At 41.1% G+C, this 17,115-nt stretch overlaps 1 protein-coding gene across 1 annotated transcript in view; it reads right to left on the bottom strand.

Annotated features, from left to right (window-relative positions):
- The window catches only part of PACS1 (phosphofurin acidic cluster sorting protein 1), a 109,059-nt gene extending 92,641 nt beyond the window's left edge, over positions 1-16,418 (bottom strand). The window contains exon 1 of the mRNA XM_080912388.1: positions 15,879-16,418. Within this exon, the coding sequence (XP_080768514.1) occupies positions 15,879-16,228 (350 nt within the window). The 5' untranslated portion in view covers positions 16,229-16,418. The remainder of the gene's footprint in view (positions 1-15,878) is intronic.
- Positions 16,419-17,115: the final 697 nt, after the last annotated feature.

Genomic DNA, 17,115 nt, shown 5'->3' with positions numbered 1-17,115 from the left:
TTTTGCTCTGTTATACCCCATTTCTGGGAGAAAATGTGCTCAGATCCTCAGCTTCTGAGTTCCCACCTGCTTCTACCACTGTCATCACAGCCCCCTACCACTGTGACCCAACCTGCCCCTTCCCTTTTCTCTGGGTGTGTGCAGAGGCCAGTGGCTCTGCTGAGGCTGAAGTAGTCACAATGCCTCTTTTCTAGCTCTAACTTTAAATGATTCAAGGTCAAAGAGTTATGCAATGGCCAATAAATTCTGTTGTGTCAGTGGCAGAACACTTGCTTTGTCTCTCTCCAACATTGCAAAACAATGTATGTATACACCTGTATGTGCTCTCACTCTCGATTGCCCCCCCACCTGTCCCTTAACTTCTGATTTTACCTTCCATAATTTCTCCCCTTAATTATGTGGCTCCAGCCATACTGGCCTCCTGGATATTGGTGGTACCTACTAACACTTCTGTCCCCTCTACCAGGAAGGCTCCTCCCAAAAAACTTACTTGGCATGGCTCCTATAATCGTGTATTTCACCTGGCTTGCTCAGCTCTCAGGTTTTCTGTACTATCTTATTTGTGTGACCAGCAGAAACCCCTGGGTGTTGTTTCTCAAGTGTCATGTACCTTGTTTTGTTTGTTTTTATTTTTAGACAGAATCTCTCACTGGGATATGGGTCTTACCAAGTCAGCTAGGCAGCTAGCAGTGAGCCGAGGGGATTCTTCTATCTCCACCTTCCCACACCACCACACAGAGCAACTACCTCATTTAAACTGCACTGCTGTCCTCCTCCTCACTTAGCCTCTAGTCCTACTCTATTTGGCACACCCTGTCATTTATCACTGTCTGATACCCACTTATCCCTGGAGGTAAATATAAGAGCTGGAATGTTTCTGTTTTATTCACCATTCTGTCCAGTGTCTACAACAATAAGTGGTACAGAGCTTTTGTTTGATATGTGTCTTTTTATTAAAAGATGGCACTAAGAAGAGGTGGGTAGAGTAAGAGACTTATCAAAACCCATCCAAGAATAGTCAAATGAGAAATCTAACTTTAAAGTCAACCATTTCTATGTCACTTAAATGAAATTACTACAGACTTTTTCTTCAGATACAAAATAAGAAATACCTAAGTGAGAATGAAGGCAAGCCAGCGAGTGAGAGAGAAACATATACCACAATCTTAAAATTATTCTTAAAATATTTTCTTAAAAGCATTTTAAAAAGATGAAGCCGCATTCAGGGACATGGTATCCATTTATTAGTGGCACCTAGAGTTAGGCCCTCCTGGAACGTTAAGTAAGTATATCACCTTTCTAAGTTCTTAAGTGACCAAGCTAATCTTATATCTTACCTAAGGCTTAAAAGTCCTTTCCCATTTGCAGTCCCATGAGATGCACCTGTTCCCCAAGGAGATAATCCTTTCTTTATTCTCCATGGAAGGAAAAGTCAATCAAGAATTAACGGACAAAGTTTCTAAATGTTACTATTATTCTTTATTATATACTTTTAAAGGACTCTTCAATGATAAAAATAAAGTGGTTATGATATTACATGTTCTTAATAAACAATTCTCTCTGTTAAAGGAAAGGACATAAACAACTTTACTGCACATCTTGGTGGCAGAGAGGAAATACAATTAAATCCATTAATAGCCACAAGAGTTAAATTCCCAGTGGACCTTGGTTTTCATCCATTGCAAAAGTGGTACATATCAGAGATAACAAAACACTGCAGCAGCTTGTTATGTATTTTAATTTCTAGAAGATTATTTTATTAAACAGCAGTAATATTTATGGATATTTCACTATTGCATTCCACTGTCCATGATAAATCCAAGGACTAAATGAAAACATGCTTGTAAAGACAATGTCAATGGCAGCTTGTAAGTCAGATCAACAGAGGACACCCCTTCGTGGTCATAGTCTCACCAACATTCTCAAAGATGTAAAGGTGACAACATCAATAGACATAGAAGCCCAAACGCCTTACATACATTTTACTTTTTTTTTCTCCTCATAACAAAGTAATAGTGGATGGGAAGTATCCTCACCTTAACTTACCATGAAAAAAAAGGGTGGGGGGGGAATAGGGAAAAACAATACTAATTTAACCAAGCAAACAGAGCTCAAACACAAACATATACATACATACAACTAATTCATAGTGTGCATTTCTATCTCTAAATGACCTTCAATGTAGTGTTTGATTCCCTAAGATTACAAAAGATTAGACACTTTCTATAATTCCCATTTCTCTGGAGCACAACCTGAACCAGGAGTAAACAAACTATTCCCTGTTCTTAAATACCCAGCCCCAAATCTCATATCTATATTCCCAGGCTCTATTGCCAGCTGTCCTTAGTCAAAACTTCAAAATCTGTCCTTCCTTCCTATCTGGATTTTTGGTTTGTTTGTTTTTTTTTTTTTGTTTTTGTTTGTTTGCTTGAGTGGTAGGGACTAGTCCCAGGCATCATACATGCCAGATAACACTTTACCCCTGAGCTATTCCCCCAGCCCTCATTATTAGCATTTTTCAATTAACTGTTTTATGGTCTATAAAAAGCAATGGAGAAAGAGACTGTACTGACAAGAATCAAAAGCAAATACATGACCGTGACTAGTTATGCACTATGTACAGTCCACATTATTCATTAAGCTCCTCTGTCCTGAAAAACCTGGTTAGTCAACAATGATCCAGGCTCAAGGAAAGGTTAATCTGCTTTAGACACCCTTAAAAATGAACAGCAACATAATAAAGTCACAGATTTCCAAGCAAAATGGTAAAATAAAGTCTTGGTGCTGTTAAAGGAAAAAATTAAAGCCAAGTATAACAGCATATACCTATAATCTCAGTATTTGGGGTTGAGGCAGAAGAATCACTAATTTAAGATTGGTCTATGATACATGACCAGCCTCTGTCAACAGAAAGAAAGAAAGAAAGAAAGGAAGGAAGGAAGGAAGGAAGGAAGGAAGGAAGGAAGGAAGGAAGGAAGGAAAGGAAAGGAAAGGAAGGAAGGACAAAAGAAAGAAATGATACAAGAAAGGGAGGGAAAGGAAAGGAAAACAAGAAAGAACACACAGATGAAGAAAGTAATGAGAGAGGAGGAAGAAAGGGGGAAGGAATGAAAGAGAGATGAAAGAAAAAGGAAAAAATACACTCAAAGATTACAAAGCTTCAGGAGAAGTGATAAGGCTATCACATTTCTTCTGTAAAAGAATACAAATTTTCTGTAGTTTGAAACAAAAAGAAAAACTTGAGACCAAAGAAAAGTATCGACTTCAACTTAAATCCTTACTTTCTTTCAGAGTTGCTCAGCTTTGACTAAACTGTGAGCTGTAAACCGGTTTAGTTGCTTTTCTGGCTGCCAAATAAAAGCTATAGAAGTCAGCAGGTAAAATAGAGAAGCTGTCAAGTCAAGCTGGATCAAAACAAAGTTGTGGTTTGCAGGCGGGGCCTGAGCCATCTCTTCCGTTCAGTTCATGTAAGTGAGCAAGATGTAGCAACAGGATCCCAACCCTGCCACCTCTTCAAACCAAAATACTTTGTTTTAGATTTCTAGTCTAATATACTTGAGAGCTGGCAGGATCTGTGCCTAAATTGAACTCAATCAGGAACGAAGATGCTTGTCTGTAATCCCAGTACTTGAGACACTGAGGCAAGAAGATGGAGAGTTCTAGGCCAGTCTGTGATATACAGAAAGACTGTGTAAAGCAAGCAAGCAAGCGAGCAGAGATGAACCCAAGATCCTGTGATAATCCCAATAAGAAATCAGAATCTCAAGGCAGGATAGCACACAACCTTAATTCCAGCACTCTGGAGACAGAGGTTGGTGGAGCTCTGAGTTTGAAGTTAGCCTGATCTACACAGTACATTCAAGGACAGCCAAAGCAAACAGTGAGAACCTGTCTTTAAAAAAAAAAAAAAAAAAAAAAAAAAAAAAAAAAAAAAAAAAAAAAGGAAGGAAGGAAGAGAAAAAGAAAAGAGAGAATGAAAGAAACGTATCAGCCTAACTGAATGAGGCATTAACAAAGCAGGTGCAGTGTTTACACCTGGGACTCCATTTCCCAGTGTCCTTTAACACTGCTGGGGGACTAGGAAGCTCTCCATTTCCCAGTGTCCTTTAACACTGCTGGGGGACTAGGAAGCTCTCCAGGAAGAGTTCCCACAGACAGACATGTGTATTCACTTCCCTTCTTAAAGACAAGTTCTTTGTTCTATTGTTGTTTTAGACAGAGTCACCATTTGTATCCCAGACTGTCATTGAACTCATGGAAATTCTCCTGTCTCAGCCTCCCAAGTGCTAGCATGAGCTACACCACACCTGGCTTTTGCTTCTATTTTATTTCATTAAAAAATTTTTTGTAGTGTACAAAAAAAAAGAAACTAATTGGCAAACAAAGATAATATAATTAAATTTATTTTCCATGTGTAACACATGCAATTAACATGTATTAATCCTACTTAATTCTCACAGCTCTGTTTAATAATTATTATACTCACTTTATAGTTGATAAAATGGAAACATTAGAAAGGTTAAATAATTTGCTCAAAGTTACTCAGATATTAAACAGCAGAGTCAAAATTCAAATCCAGGAGGACTCTGAACCCACACTCAGTCACTACATGAAGTATCCCCACAGCACTCATAGTGGTGTCAGAACAGCATTCTATAATTCCAACAAGCAAAGCCCATACTACTGTTAACTGTGACAACAGTCAGAGCTTAGAGAAACAAATTCCTATAGAAATACTTCTGACAATCACGAGTCATGAGAAGAATTCCAGCTTGCTCATCTAAACTATGTGGCTAGTAGAAATGTCACCCCAAGAGTGATGAGAGGCTTCGTCTGGTTTGGTGGGTCTTACATCTAGCTGTCAAGAACTTGGCCGTTTGCAGTTTCATCACAAATTCAGTAACAGGTCAAAATGCAAATCTCTGTGAAGACCCTGACTGGCAAGACCATCACCCTAGACACCATTAAGAACGTGAAGGCCAAGATCCAGATAAAGAGGGCACTCCACCACCAACAGTAGAGGCTCACTTTGCAGACAAGCAGCTGGAAGATGGCCACACTCTTTCTGATTACAACATTCAAAAAGAGTGAGCCCTGCACCCGGTCCTCTATCTAAAGGGTGGGTATTAACTCTTCAGTCTGCATTCCCAGCAGGCAGTGATAGCATTACTCTGCACTATAACCATTTGCCCCTATTTAAGTTTAGAAATTACAGATTCCAGTAATAACTGAACCTCTGTTAAAATGTTAATAAAATTTTTGATGCATGATAAAATAAAAAAAATGAAAGAAAAAAGAAAGGGAAGGAAGGAAGAAAAGGAAGGAAATTTTTGTCTCATAAAACAAAAAACAAAACACCTTCTCAAAGAGTCTTGACTTCTTTTGAGGCATTCAATCAATCTCAGGTACTAAGATCCACTGCACACAACTCACCAGAAGCATTCCTGACTAGCCTGTCCATCAAGAGCAGTCAATCCCCAACATTCTCGATGTTCCCCCTGCCCACACAGATAGTGATGACACTATCTGACCTTTATCACAGATCAAATTATTTGATGGTTTATTGTTTGTCTCCCTGTACTGGAATATACACTCCAGTAGAGATGTAACTTTGTCAGCCTCTTTGCTAGCGTTTCCTAAGCAACTAGGCATTTAAACTTGGTACAAGGTAAATACTTGTTAGAGGAGTCAATTGTGTATAATAAATATCTGTTCAATAAATACTTCAGATAAACAGGCACTATAAGAAAATCAATCATCACCTTGACTAATGTATTATTGACTACCCAGACAGTAACTAAATGTGTGAATGAGAACATTTCGAAAACTAAGACATATGAAGAAGCTTCACAAACTTCAGGATAGGCTAAGCAAGTGAAGATGCCCTTTGAAGGTGGAAGACTCAATAGAGACTGCCAGCGAGTCATCTGTCACCCATCCAGGGATGGACTTTTTGGTGATGTAGCTGAGAGAATCGCCCATGCTCCTCTACAGAAGCTCAATAATCCCAACGATTCACCACATTGAACTCAGAATCTGCTCTGTGATGCCCTTTCTTGGGTAAACAGGTATTCACATCTCCACTGGAAAAGTAACATAATACTTGGCAAACCCCAAGAGCCAGCCACCATAGATGTTCCAAAAATGAGCACCTCAGCTAAAAGCAACTGCAAATGCAAAGTCCCTAAGGACTAGTATGCCCAAGTCTATGAGGAGGATGGCAGATGATGTGTCAGGAAAGGTTCAGGCACATTATCAGGAGGTGTTTCCTAAGCTACAGAAAAGGTTTTGTTTTGTCACTGTTTTAAAGTCTCATTCTATATCCCAGTGGTTTGTGGCATACACAAGCTGGTCTATAAGTGAGAGATTGTCAGGAGAACAGTGACATGATCAGATGTTCTTTTTTTAAATTAATTATTTGAGACAAGATCTAGTATACAGCTTTGGCTGCCCTAGAACTCCCTATCTAGACCAGACTGGCCTTGAACTCATAGAGATCTACCTGTATCTTCTGTAGCCAGTCTGTGCTATTTTGTGGGTTCCTTTTCCTACCTTTTATCCCTCACCCCATTTCACCCCCTATGTAGAAGAGAAAGGATAGAGGGGAGAGAGATAAAGATCTTTGAATCTAATTTCTTATCCTCTGTTTCTTCTTTGAGTGTAACTACTAATAAAACTGCAACCAAACCCCTGAATAACCAACAACCACCCACCTCACTCTGAAAAGTTCCCAGAATTCCAAACAACACACAGTCACAGAAACAAATTATAGTCAGCTGCTGTAGACAGTCTGAGGGAGCTCCACAGTCTTCCTCCCAAGTGCTAGGATTAAAGATGTGTGTTCATCCAGTTATTCATTTTAAAAATATAATCCTGAGTATGTGTGAGACTATGGGATGTATGTATGTATGTATGCATGTATGTATGTATATATATATACAAAAATTAAACCAGAACAATAAAAACCCACTCTGAATTGCCACTAAATAAAACAAAATTTCGGCTATGTGTAGGCTAGTGTGACCTAGGAGGGGCACAGGAACAAACTACATTATGTGTAATGTATTTGAAAAGCATCATGAAAGAGACAGGAAAGAAAATAAATTACTGAATGCTTTTTTTTTTTTTTTTTGATGTGTGCTCTTTTTGTCTCCACTAATCATTTGAATACACTGTACATGTTAAGGTCCTCAAACAAATTGTAAATCTAAGACATTTTTTACAAGGAAAAAGAAATAGAGGGAAAACAAGGTAGCTCAGTGGGTAACAGTGCTTGCTGACAAACCTGGAAATCTAAGTTGAACACCTAGTTCTACACATGGTGGAAGGAGTAGACTCCTTCAAGCTGTCTTCTGAATTCCACAAGCACAATGTGGCACACTACAGACAGACCAACTGACTGACTGACAGACACACGCACACACACACACACAATGAATAAATGTAATTTTTTTAAAAAAAAGAAAAGGAGCTGGAAAGACAGCTCAGTGGATACAGTGTTTCCTGAACAGGCAGAAGGACCAGACTTCAGATCCCCTGCAACTATGTAAAAGTCAAGAGTAGTGGTGCAGGCTGGAGGGATGGCTCAGTGGTTAAGAGCGCAGACTGCTCTTCCAGAGGTCCTGAGTTCAATTCCCAGCAACCACACAGTGGCTCACAACGATCTGTAATGGAATCTGATACCCTTTTCTGGTATGTCTAAAGATAAATAGCTACAATGTACTTGTATAATAAAATAAATAAATCTTTAAAGAAAAAATGTCTGTAACTATTCTGTGTTGGGAAAACAGAGACAGCCAGATCCTTGGGACTCACTCCAGCCAGTCTATGTGAAATTCAAATTCCAAGTTCAATAAGAGAACCTATTGGGCCAGCTTCTCAGTGGTTAAAAGCATTTGCTGTACAGGGATGAGATTCACCAGCACACACATAAAAGCTGTTATGTCCTATGCAGTGAAAGAGTCAAAATATAGGACAATTGCTGGGGCTTTGCAAAAGAAAACAAAATCAATCAAACAAACAAAAAAGTAAACAGTGAGCCATAGGTTCAGTGAGAGAGCCTTCCTCAAACAAGGCAGAGTGATAAGAAGAGACAAAAGGAAACTCAAAAACTGCCCTCCTCTGACCTCAGCACACACATATATGAATATACACCATACACACTTCTGCCTGGTCTACATAGCTAGGTATAAGCCAGTCAGGGCTACATAGTTTAACTTCCTGTGTTTAAAAAAGAATAGTATCTCACCTATGAAAAGACTGACAAAAGGAAACTCAAGAAATACACTGCTGTAGAGAATAACTGGAAGGAAAAACACAAGACTTCCTCAGGAAAATAACTTATATAAGCTCCTCAGAGATGCTTAGCATATCAACCTCACCTTAAATGTCACTTAGGACACACTAAGGTCTTGAGGGACAAAGGTCACAGAGAGGAGCAGGTGGTATAGTAGAAAACAAATTTTAAAGATCATGTTTCCCTATTTCCCAAATGTAGCAGGTTGTTAATAACCATACAAAGTAATTACTAAGATACATGTAGCCTAAAAATGTTTGGGCAAAACAATCTGTGGCTATACCTGATATAATTTGCTTTACATAACTAAAAGTACTTCAAGCACCAAAAAGATAAATGAAAACCAAGTTTAGTCAAGATGAAGATCCTTATAAGAAGAAACAGGAAGTATGATAGTCAAAGTTCAAAAACCTTGGCAAGGTCAAATATTCTAACCTCTGGCATATCTTCAACATTTAAAAGAATCTGCACAGGGTCTGGAGACATGGCTCAATGGTTAAGAGCACTAGTTGTTCTTCCACAAGGTCCAAGTTTTGCTTGTTAGCACCTACATAATCACTAATTCTAGTGCCAGGGGATCCAAGGCCCTCTTGGCCTCCATGAGTAACAGACACACATATGTACCCATACACACATACAGACAAAACACTCATATACATAAAACTTTAAAATCTTTACACACACACACACACACACACACACACACACACACACACAAATACTAACTAAATCAATCTTCTGCTATCAACACAAACTTATCATGTATGCTTTATCATGTATTGCAAAAAAGGTAATGGTCCAACACTATCAAAAATGAGTAGGCAAGACCCTCAAGATGGCTTAGCAGGTAAAGGTGCTTGCAGCATGATCTAAATTCAATCCACAGGAAAAACATGACAGAAGGATCAAACTAGATCCTATAAGTTATCTTCTTAACCACACTTATGGCACACATGCATACAGATCCTGACTAACCTTTATTATTTTTTGTCTTTTTGTTGTTATAACATCCATTTCAAATAAGGTGAGAGGCTATTTCATTGTGGTTTTGATCTGATGATTAGAATATTGAACACTTTTTCCTTACATTTGCTGACCATTTAGAGGTCTTATTTTGAGAAATTTGTTTAGATAAATCTTTTTTGTTTGTTTTGAGACAGGTTCTCTCTATGTAGCCCTAGCTGTCCTGGAACTCAATCTGGCCTAGAACTCATCTTGACCCCTGAGTGCTGGAATTAAAAGAATGCACCATCATACTTGGCAAATTTCCACATTTTAAAGTCAAATTACTTTGAATTTTGGGTTTTGATACCGAATTGAGTTCCTAGTAAATATTAATGAATGAGATGTATAATTTGAAAAATATTTTTCAAATCCCTGTTGTTGTTGTTTTTTGTTGTTTTGTTGTGTTTTGTTTTTGAGACAAAGTTTCACTATGTAGCCCTGGCAGTCCTGGAACTTCTAGGAAGACCAGGTTGACCTGAAATCACTGTGATCTGCCTGTTTCTGCCCCACAAGTGCTGTGATTAAGAGTGTGCCACCATGACTAGCTGAAAATATTATCTTAACAAGCCATAAATATTAACACTAGAAATATTTAGACAAATTTTCCCCACCAAACTCATGTTATCTAGAAGGTCTTTCCAAGTCACTAAAAGGTTCTAATGGAAGCCATTGGGTATATATGTCTAGAGTGACTTGAAATGAAACTGCTATCATGCAGGTGGAGTGATGGACACTCCAGAGACTAAAACAGGAAGATCACAAGTTCCAGGACAGCCTGGGCAACAGTGAATTCAAGGTTAATCAGAGCTACCTAACAAGAGCCTATTCTCAAAAACAAAGCAACAATAGCAAAAGCAGTGAAAGAAAGAATAAATGAGAAAGAAATGGAGACAATGAAATGGAATAAAAATATTTGTCTTCATTTTCTATTTTTGGTGTGTTATTTTGAAACTGGTTCTCATATAGCCAAGGATGACCTTAAACTCCTGCCTCTACTTTCTAGTGCTAGATTACAGGACAACTGATGACCATGTTGGGCTAAGGACGAAAGTTTCAATCAAAGCAGTCACAAATGATTAACACAAAACAGCTTTAGAATGAAGCATCTCATCATCTTAAGATATAAATGAATGTCTATTAATATGTTGTTGGTTGGTTGACTGGTTTTTGTTTTCAAAGATTTTTATTATTAATTATATTTGGCTACTTTGTTGATTCTTCTTTAGTCCACCCTTCTCTACCCCTTTTCTTCTACCCTTTCAATCTCCTAACATAAGTTAAGAGAGAGAAAAAAAGGATAAAAGGGAAGGAAAGGGATCTCTAAATAAAGAAGTTAGGTGTCTAAAGGGGGTGATGTCATCATTAGACTACTTCCTGCTGATTAGGGAGCATCAAGTTCCGTGGGGCAAGTTTGACCTTTGCTGTCAGGATATCTAATTTCTTCTTATTCTTCCTTCTTTACACATAGCTACTTAACAAACTGCAACAACCAGCAACTACCAACAACAACCAACCAACAATCCACCCCACCTCTTGGGCCCTAGCATTTATATATCCTCTAAAAAAAATCCCCAGAATTCCAAACATCACATAATCACAAAAATGATTCTGCAGTTAGCAAAATTATGCACCTGTTAGAGCATGAGGCAAATCATAGTCAGTTACTGTGAACAGTCTGAAGCAGTTCCACATTCTTCACCTGGGATTAAAATGGAAACACATTCTTACGATATTTCCAAAATTGTCACTACATAGGTGTATGTATATGCATGCATGAGTGGAAGTAACCAAGGAGGCCAGAGGCATTATATCCTCAGAGAAGAACTTACAGATGCTTAAAACATGTCTGATGTGAATGCTAAGAACCAAGCATGGGACCTCGCCCTATCTCCAGCCTTTTGATTAGGGAGGGGAGGGGAGGGGAGGGGAGGGGAGGGGAGGGGAGGGGAGGGGAGAAATCACGTAACTTCTGTGTTCCAACTATCTGTAAATCAATACATGGAAAACGGATTCAGTGAAAGTCATTCTCTTTCTGACTTAAGGAATCTGAGCTTCTACAGGGATGACGGATGATATTACCCTGATAGGAAGGATATTCTATTACAACACTCACAATGTGAAATTCAAATCTCCTAGGGCACAAACAATGCTTTTAGTACTTTCAATGCTAGGGAGTTAACAGACATTTCACAAGCTCTCTCTCTTATTTGATCAATTGCATTTACTTCACATCTATCATTTAAGAAGTACTTATTCCTGTGGCTTTACAGGCCTTTTTTTGTATTTATTTAATGTACATTTTAGGATGGATGGTAAGTAAAAGTATTTGTAATCAATGGCTGGAAAGTCTAAGACATAAGAGTCTGTCCTAATATACAGTCATCATATTGAGATCCCAGCTTGTATATGCTTTTGTGGTAAGAGTAGCATCCCTTCCCAAGTACTTCTGTACAAATAACATTTATCCTGCAAGCTAGTCATGCCAATGCAGCTTGGCCAACCTCCTTTGGCTATAACACTTTTGTCTGATAAGGGTGAACTTTAACAATTATGCTTGATGTAATTTAGGAAGAAATTGTGACTGATAGTTACTGAACTCCCTCCCTACATGAACACAAAGATAAGAACATTCAGTGTGCTTTGAAATGAAATCCCAATTTGAAACAGTTTTTATGTTACACAATAGGACATATATCAACTCCTAACTAATTTAATACAATTGAAAAAATTTTGTATGTTTATACAATTTAATAATTTTTTGCCTTTCTTAACTTTAGCAATTCAAAAGAGAAAATATGAAGGGAAAATTTCACCTTACAAAGACTGAAGAGAACACAGGTAATGAGACTATAAAACCCTTCCTTTAACATAAGCAACATCCAATGCGCTCCCCTCCCATTTTGTCCCCTCGCCTTCCCACCTCACTCCAGGCCTCTCCTTACCTTAGCCAGCCACAGTAGAGGATAATTCAGATGGGGAGAGGAGCAACTCCAACTCTTAAAGCTATGAATTTCATAAGGGAACAATACAACTGCCTAGTCATGTAACAATTTTTGCTTGACTTTTGTTGTTTTAGTGATCTCATGTATCCCCGATAGACCTCAAACTTACTCTATAACTAAGGATAACTCTGAACTCCTGTATTCCCTACATGCTGGGGTGATAAGTATGGACTGCTACACCCACTTTTACATAATGTGGGCACTAAACTGAGGGCCTTGTGCATGCTTGGTAAGCACTCTATCAACCAAGTTACATCCCTAGCCCTTTATTTAATCATAATAAAGTCTTAAAGATAACCATATTTCATGGTGGCAACTTCTGAGAAGTGAGAACAGAGGTGGGATCAGGGCCTTTCCCTCTTCATAGTCTATCTTTCTATATTGCTTGAGTCATGGACATATGTTAATGCTGTTTTCTTTTTAAATGCTGATAAAAAGCATCAATGCAAAAAATAATTAAGACACTTTAAATCCAACAGTGAGTATGCTATTGAAAGTTTTAAAAATAAAACTATCAATTTTGAGAATTTGGCAGACATTAAAACCAACAGGCATGCACCTAAGAGCATCTAGAATGCTCACCTTCATTTAAATGCTCAATAAATTTTTTTCCAAAGGCAAATCAAACTTTCCAAAGTATCAAAAAAAAAAAAAAAAATGCAGCATGACCTTCCTACTGCTCTGTCACACCCCCTCTTTTCAGTACTGGGTGACACCCACTCTTATTAGTGCTGATTGCTTTTGTTTTTTTCTTTGTCTGTTCTCAAGTAAGTCTTACTATCTCTTCCTGGCTGGCTTGAAACTATGAACTCTGGCTGTCCTTGAGTCATCAATTCCCAGCCTTAAACTCTTAAGTGCTACAAGCATATGCCATTATGCCAAACTCCCATAGTGTTCTCATGCACACCTTTCCTCAGATTCACCATCAGGTTTACATTTATAATTGCCTATAGCTCATAGGTTTGTGTCTTACTGTAGTTACATGAGAGAAGAATGTAAATTCCAGGTTCTATACAGAGCTGCATGTTGGGAGTATATTTTAAATAACATGGACAAGTACCAGGAGATAACAAATTAACCAAATGCTTTAATATTTAGAAGGGCCAACAGCAGACTTTTTCTTCCCACAGGGTGTTTTCCTTCTGAAGACAGAGCAGCAGCTCCAAGAAGCACAAGTGTTTCACAAGCTGCTGAGAGGCATAAGGATAATGGCTAGAAAGCAAAGTCAGAGATGGGCAGGACAGGACAGGACTGGTCAGTAAACAAGACATAACCACACATTTACATATAGAATGCCTACCCTGTTTCTGGAGCTAGTAATTTATTATTGCAAAAGTTTTAGTAACCATGAGTTCTTATGGTCATACCAAAACTCAGCAGTGATTCTATTTGTTCCTCTTTATGACAAATTCTGCCCATCAATCCATGTTTTTCAATCTACCAAGCTAGACAAGGCAACTAACTACCTAAAGTCCACTCAAACACTCCCAGAGCCAAAGAAGAATATGTTTTACTAACAGCAGACTCATGCAGAGTGGAGCACAAGACTTTTATGCATGGAAGAGGAGGAATAGCATACTTCAACAATGGACAGGCCCAAACAGAAATCAAAAGAGGGCGCCTGGGACCAAAAGCACACCATCCATAGTGAGCTCTAATTTGAGCTTGGTGTCATGCTAGAGCTCTGGCCAAATCAGTGCAGTGAATGTTGTACAAAGGAATGAAACGTGCAGGGTGCAAGCGACAAACAGTCTAGCATCATCTCCTGAAGCTTCAAGCCCAGACTTTTAAAGCGGCAATTCCACTCCTTTATATATACTCCATGTATATTTCATATAAATATATCCATGTATATACATACACTTTACATACTTCAAACATTCTCTAAAAAAACTTCTGCCCAGGAGCACAAATCCTGGGTAAATACACACATATATACATACATACATAACACACACACACACCTGACCATGCTAACAGAAAACAACAACCTAAAATATTTATCAGAATCAAATAGTTCATACAAACAAATACTATCCATTAGAGAAAGTACTAAAAACTAGAGCTACTAGACAATATTGACGATTTGCATAAGCCTGGGTGAAAAATGACATGCTACATACAATATGAGAACACTTCTACGAGTTCCAAAAAATGCTGAGGCCAAGAGTAGTGGTGCACACCTTTAATACCAGCACTGGGAAGGCAGGAGGCAGGCAAATCTCTGGGAGTTCCAGGCCAGCCAAGGCAAATAAGATACTGTCTCAAAAACAAACAAAAATAAACAAACAACAAATAAAAATTTAAAACATACAGAACTAAAAAAATGTATTGTTTACAGACTCATATGTAGTAAAACTGTAATGGGGTGGAGCATAATTCAGAGGTGTGTAGGGAAAACCTGAATGTGGTTCAGGAAGGAACATGGAGAGCGGGACAGGTAGGGTAATGCTCTATATTTTTTGACAAATAACATAGAAAGATATGCTTGTCATCATTTTTTATGCCCTACATATTGGTGCAATGTTGTGATGTGATGTTGTTCAAAGTAAATGGAGAAAAAGAAACACCAGCAGAGTTGAGGGTGGAACCCCCAGTGCACCCAATCTCTGACTCACAGGCACATCCAACTGCCCTGCTGGACTAACAGGGTAAGTAAGGATAGAATCAACTCGGTAGAAGCACAGAATGAATACCTCCAGGCACTTCTTTGTGCTTACTGGGCGAAACCAACCCTGCAGGCTGTCTTATCACAGGGTCAACTCCAACACACTGTACCCAAAGAATCATATAGAACAACTGCTCTGCCATAGAGAAGCAGAAAATATCTCCAAACATATTTTTTTTGGTGCAAGTTCCCAGATAGTTCCAACGAACAGAAAAATGGATTGAATTTAGGAACAAGACAGTCATTTTACAGAACTCGTAGGAAGCAGAAGACTGTGACCTGTATCTAGGGGAGGAGGAAATGAAAACTTGCATTTAAGAACGCACTCACTTGATGCCCCAAACTAAGAGCACAGAGTACCCAAAGAATGTGTGATGTGAAGCACAGATGATTGTATGTACTAAACCCCCAAGTGTTAACCAGCTTTACCTGCAACAGGTGACAAGTGAATTTGGCACACGCTAAGTACGTTGGGAAATATTATATCAAAGCCATCTTTACCACATCTGTGTAACATTAACATATGTACAGCCCACGGGCGCCAGTGAGGCAGGAAGAAGAGTGACTTACTAGCCGTAAGGAAGGCCAAATTCAGTTAGATCCAGCCAAGGAAGGCCACTGGGCTGGGTCCAGGAGGCCACCGTTGCTCCAGGAAAGCAGGGTCCAGGCCAAGGCATTAAGAAAGTGGGGCTACTGGAAAGGGCAGGCCCACAGTCTTGGAAGGCCCAGGCAAAGGCAGTCTCCCCCACCCCCCAAGTCTGGAGGAGTTTGGAGTAGAGGACGTACCCCCCACCCCCCCACCCCACCCCCCGCCACTCGAACGGGAGAGATGGGGAGGCGGGGCCTGTCACAGAGCCAGCTTGGCGTCCCCTAGGCCAACACCTTTTCCCACCCGCCCGTTGCTCACCTGGGCACGCAGCTGGATGAGCTCCGGTCCACCTCCCAGGTAGCATACAAATTCATCTGCACTGGGGCAGGGGTGCGGCCTGGTCCCGGACCGCCCGGAGGAGCAGAGCCCGAGGCCACCGCGACGGCCATGGAGGTGGAGGTAGAGGAGGAAGAGGAGGAGGCGGCCGCAGCCGAGGTGGACGAGGAGGACGAGGTGGCCTGGGCCAGCTTGGGGGGCGTCGGCTGTTGCGGCTGTGGCGGCTGCTGCGGCGGCTGCTGCTGTGGGGACTGGGCGACCCCAGAGCCCCGCTGACTGCTACCGCCCCCGGCGCCTCCAGGACCACCGCCCGCCCCTCCGCGTTCCGCCATGGCCTGGCCAGGGGTGGAAGGGGCGCGGGGCTTACGCAGACTGAGGACACGCGAGCGACTCTCAGGCTTCCCCCGCGGCGGCAGCGGCTCAGCGCGTCTCCTCAGAACGACCGGCGGAGCGCGAGCCACCAGCGAATCTGCACGCACGCGCGGGCCTTCCCTGCGCGCGGTCCTCGCGCTCACCCGCCGTCGCCGCCTGTTGCGGCCCGCGAGGCCCAAGCACTGGGTGGGCGTGTCCGAAAGGGGCGGGGAACCGCGGCCCCACCTAGCCAGGCGCCGAGAGGCGGGGCCAGACTAACACTCAGCCCCGTGGCCTCTGGGAAGGGGCTACGGGCCGCGCGTTCTCGCGGCGAGGCCCTAGCGTCCCTAACAGGCCTCTGGCGTTCTGGTTCCGCGCCCCTCCTTCCTCCGTCCCCCGCTCGGGCGGCCGCTACCCCGCCAGCGGAAACCCGGGTTTTCCGGGGCGCGGTCCCGGACCGGAGAAGACTGTACGGGAGCGCGCTCAGCCCCTGGGATCTGCAGAGGCCGTCCTGCGGCTGGTCACGCGTTGCGTGGAAATTGAATGGCCCGCTGTGGTGACCCTTCTGTGGATATTTAGCTCACTTCTGCAAAAGGAGTAGTAGGTAGAGATCCAGGGGCCGGTTAAGTTCCCGCATAAGGGTAGGCAGGAGTCAGTGAGCTAAGGTTGGCTAGGTCCAATAGCCTTTCTTGGTACAGCACCCCCCCCCCCCAAAACACAGCCTTCTTTACAAAGTCCCAGAGTGCCTCAGTGCTTTCTCAATTTCTAAAATTCTCTTTCTCTCAAGGCCTGATCAGCTGCCATCCTCACACACCCCCACCCTACCTAGAGCTCTTGCACCTTCCTACACCCACACCTTCTCCCCAGT

Source organism: Micromys minutus, assembly GCF_963924665.1.
Source record: "Micromys minutus genome assembly, chromosome: 2".
NCBI classification, from domain to species: Eukaryota; Metazoa; Chordata; class Mammalia; order Rodentia; family Muridae; genus Micromys; species Micromys minutus.
Note: the sequence above shows the minus strand (reverse complement) of the source record. Positions and strands in the feature narration are given on the sequence as shown.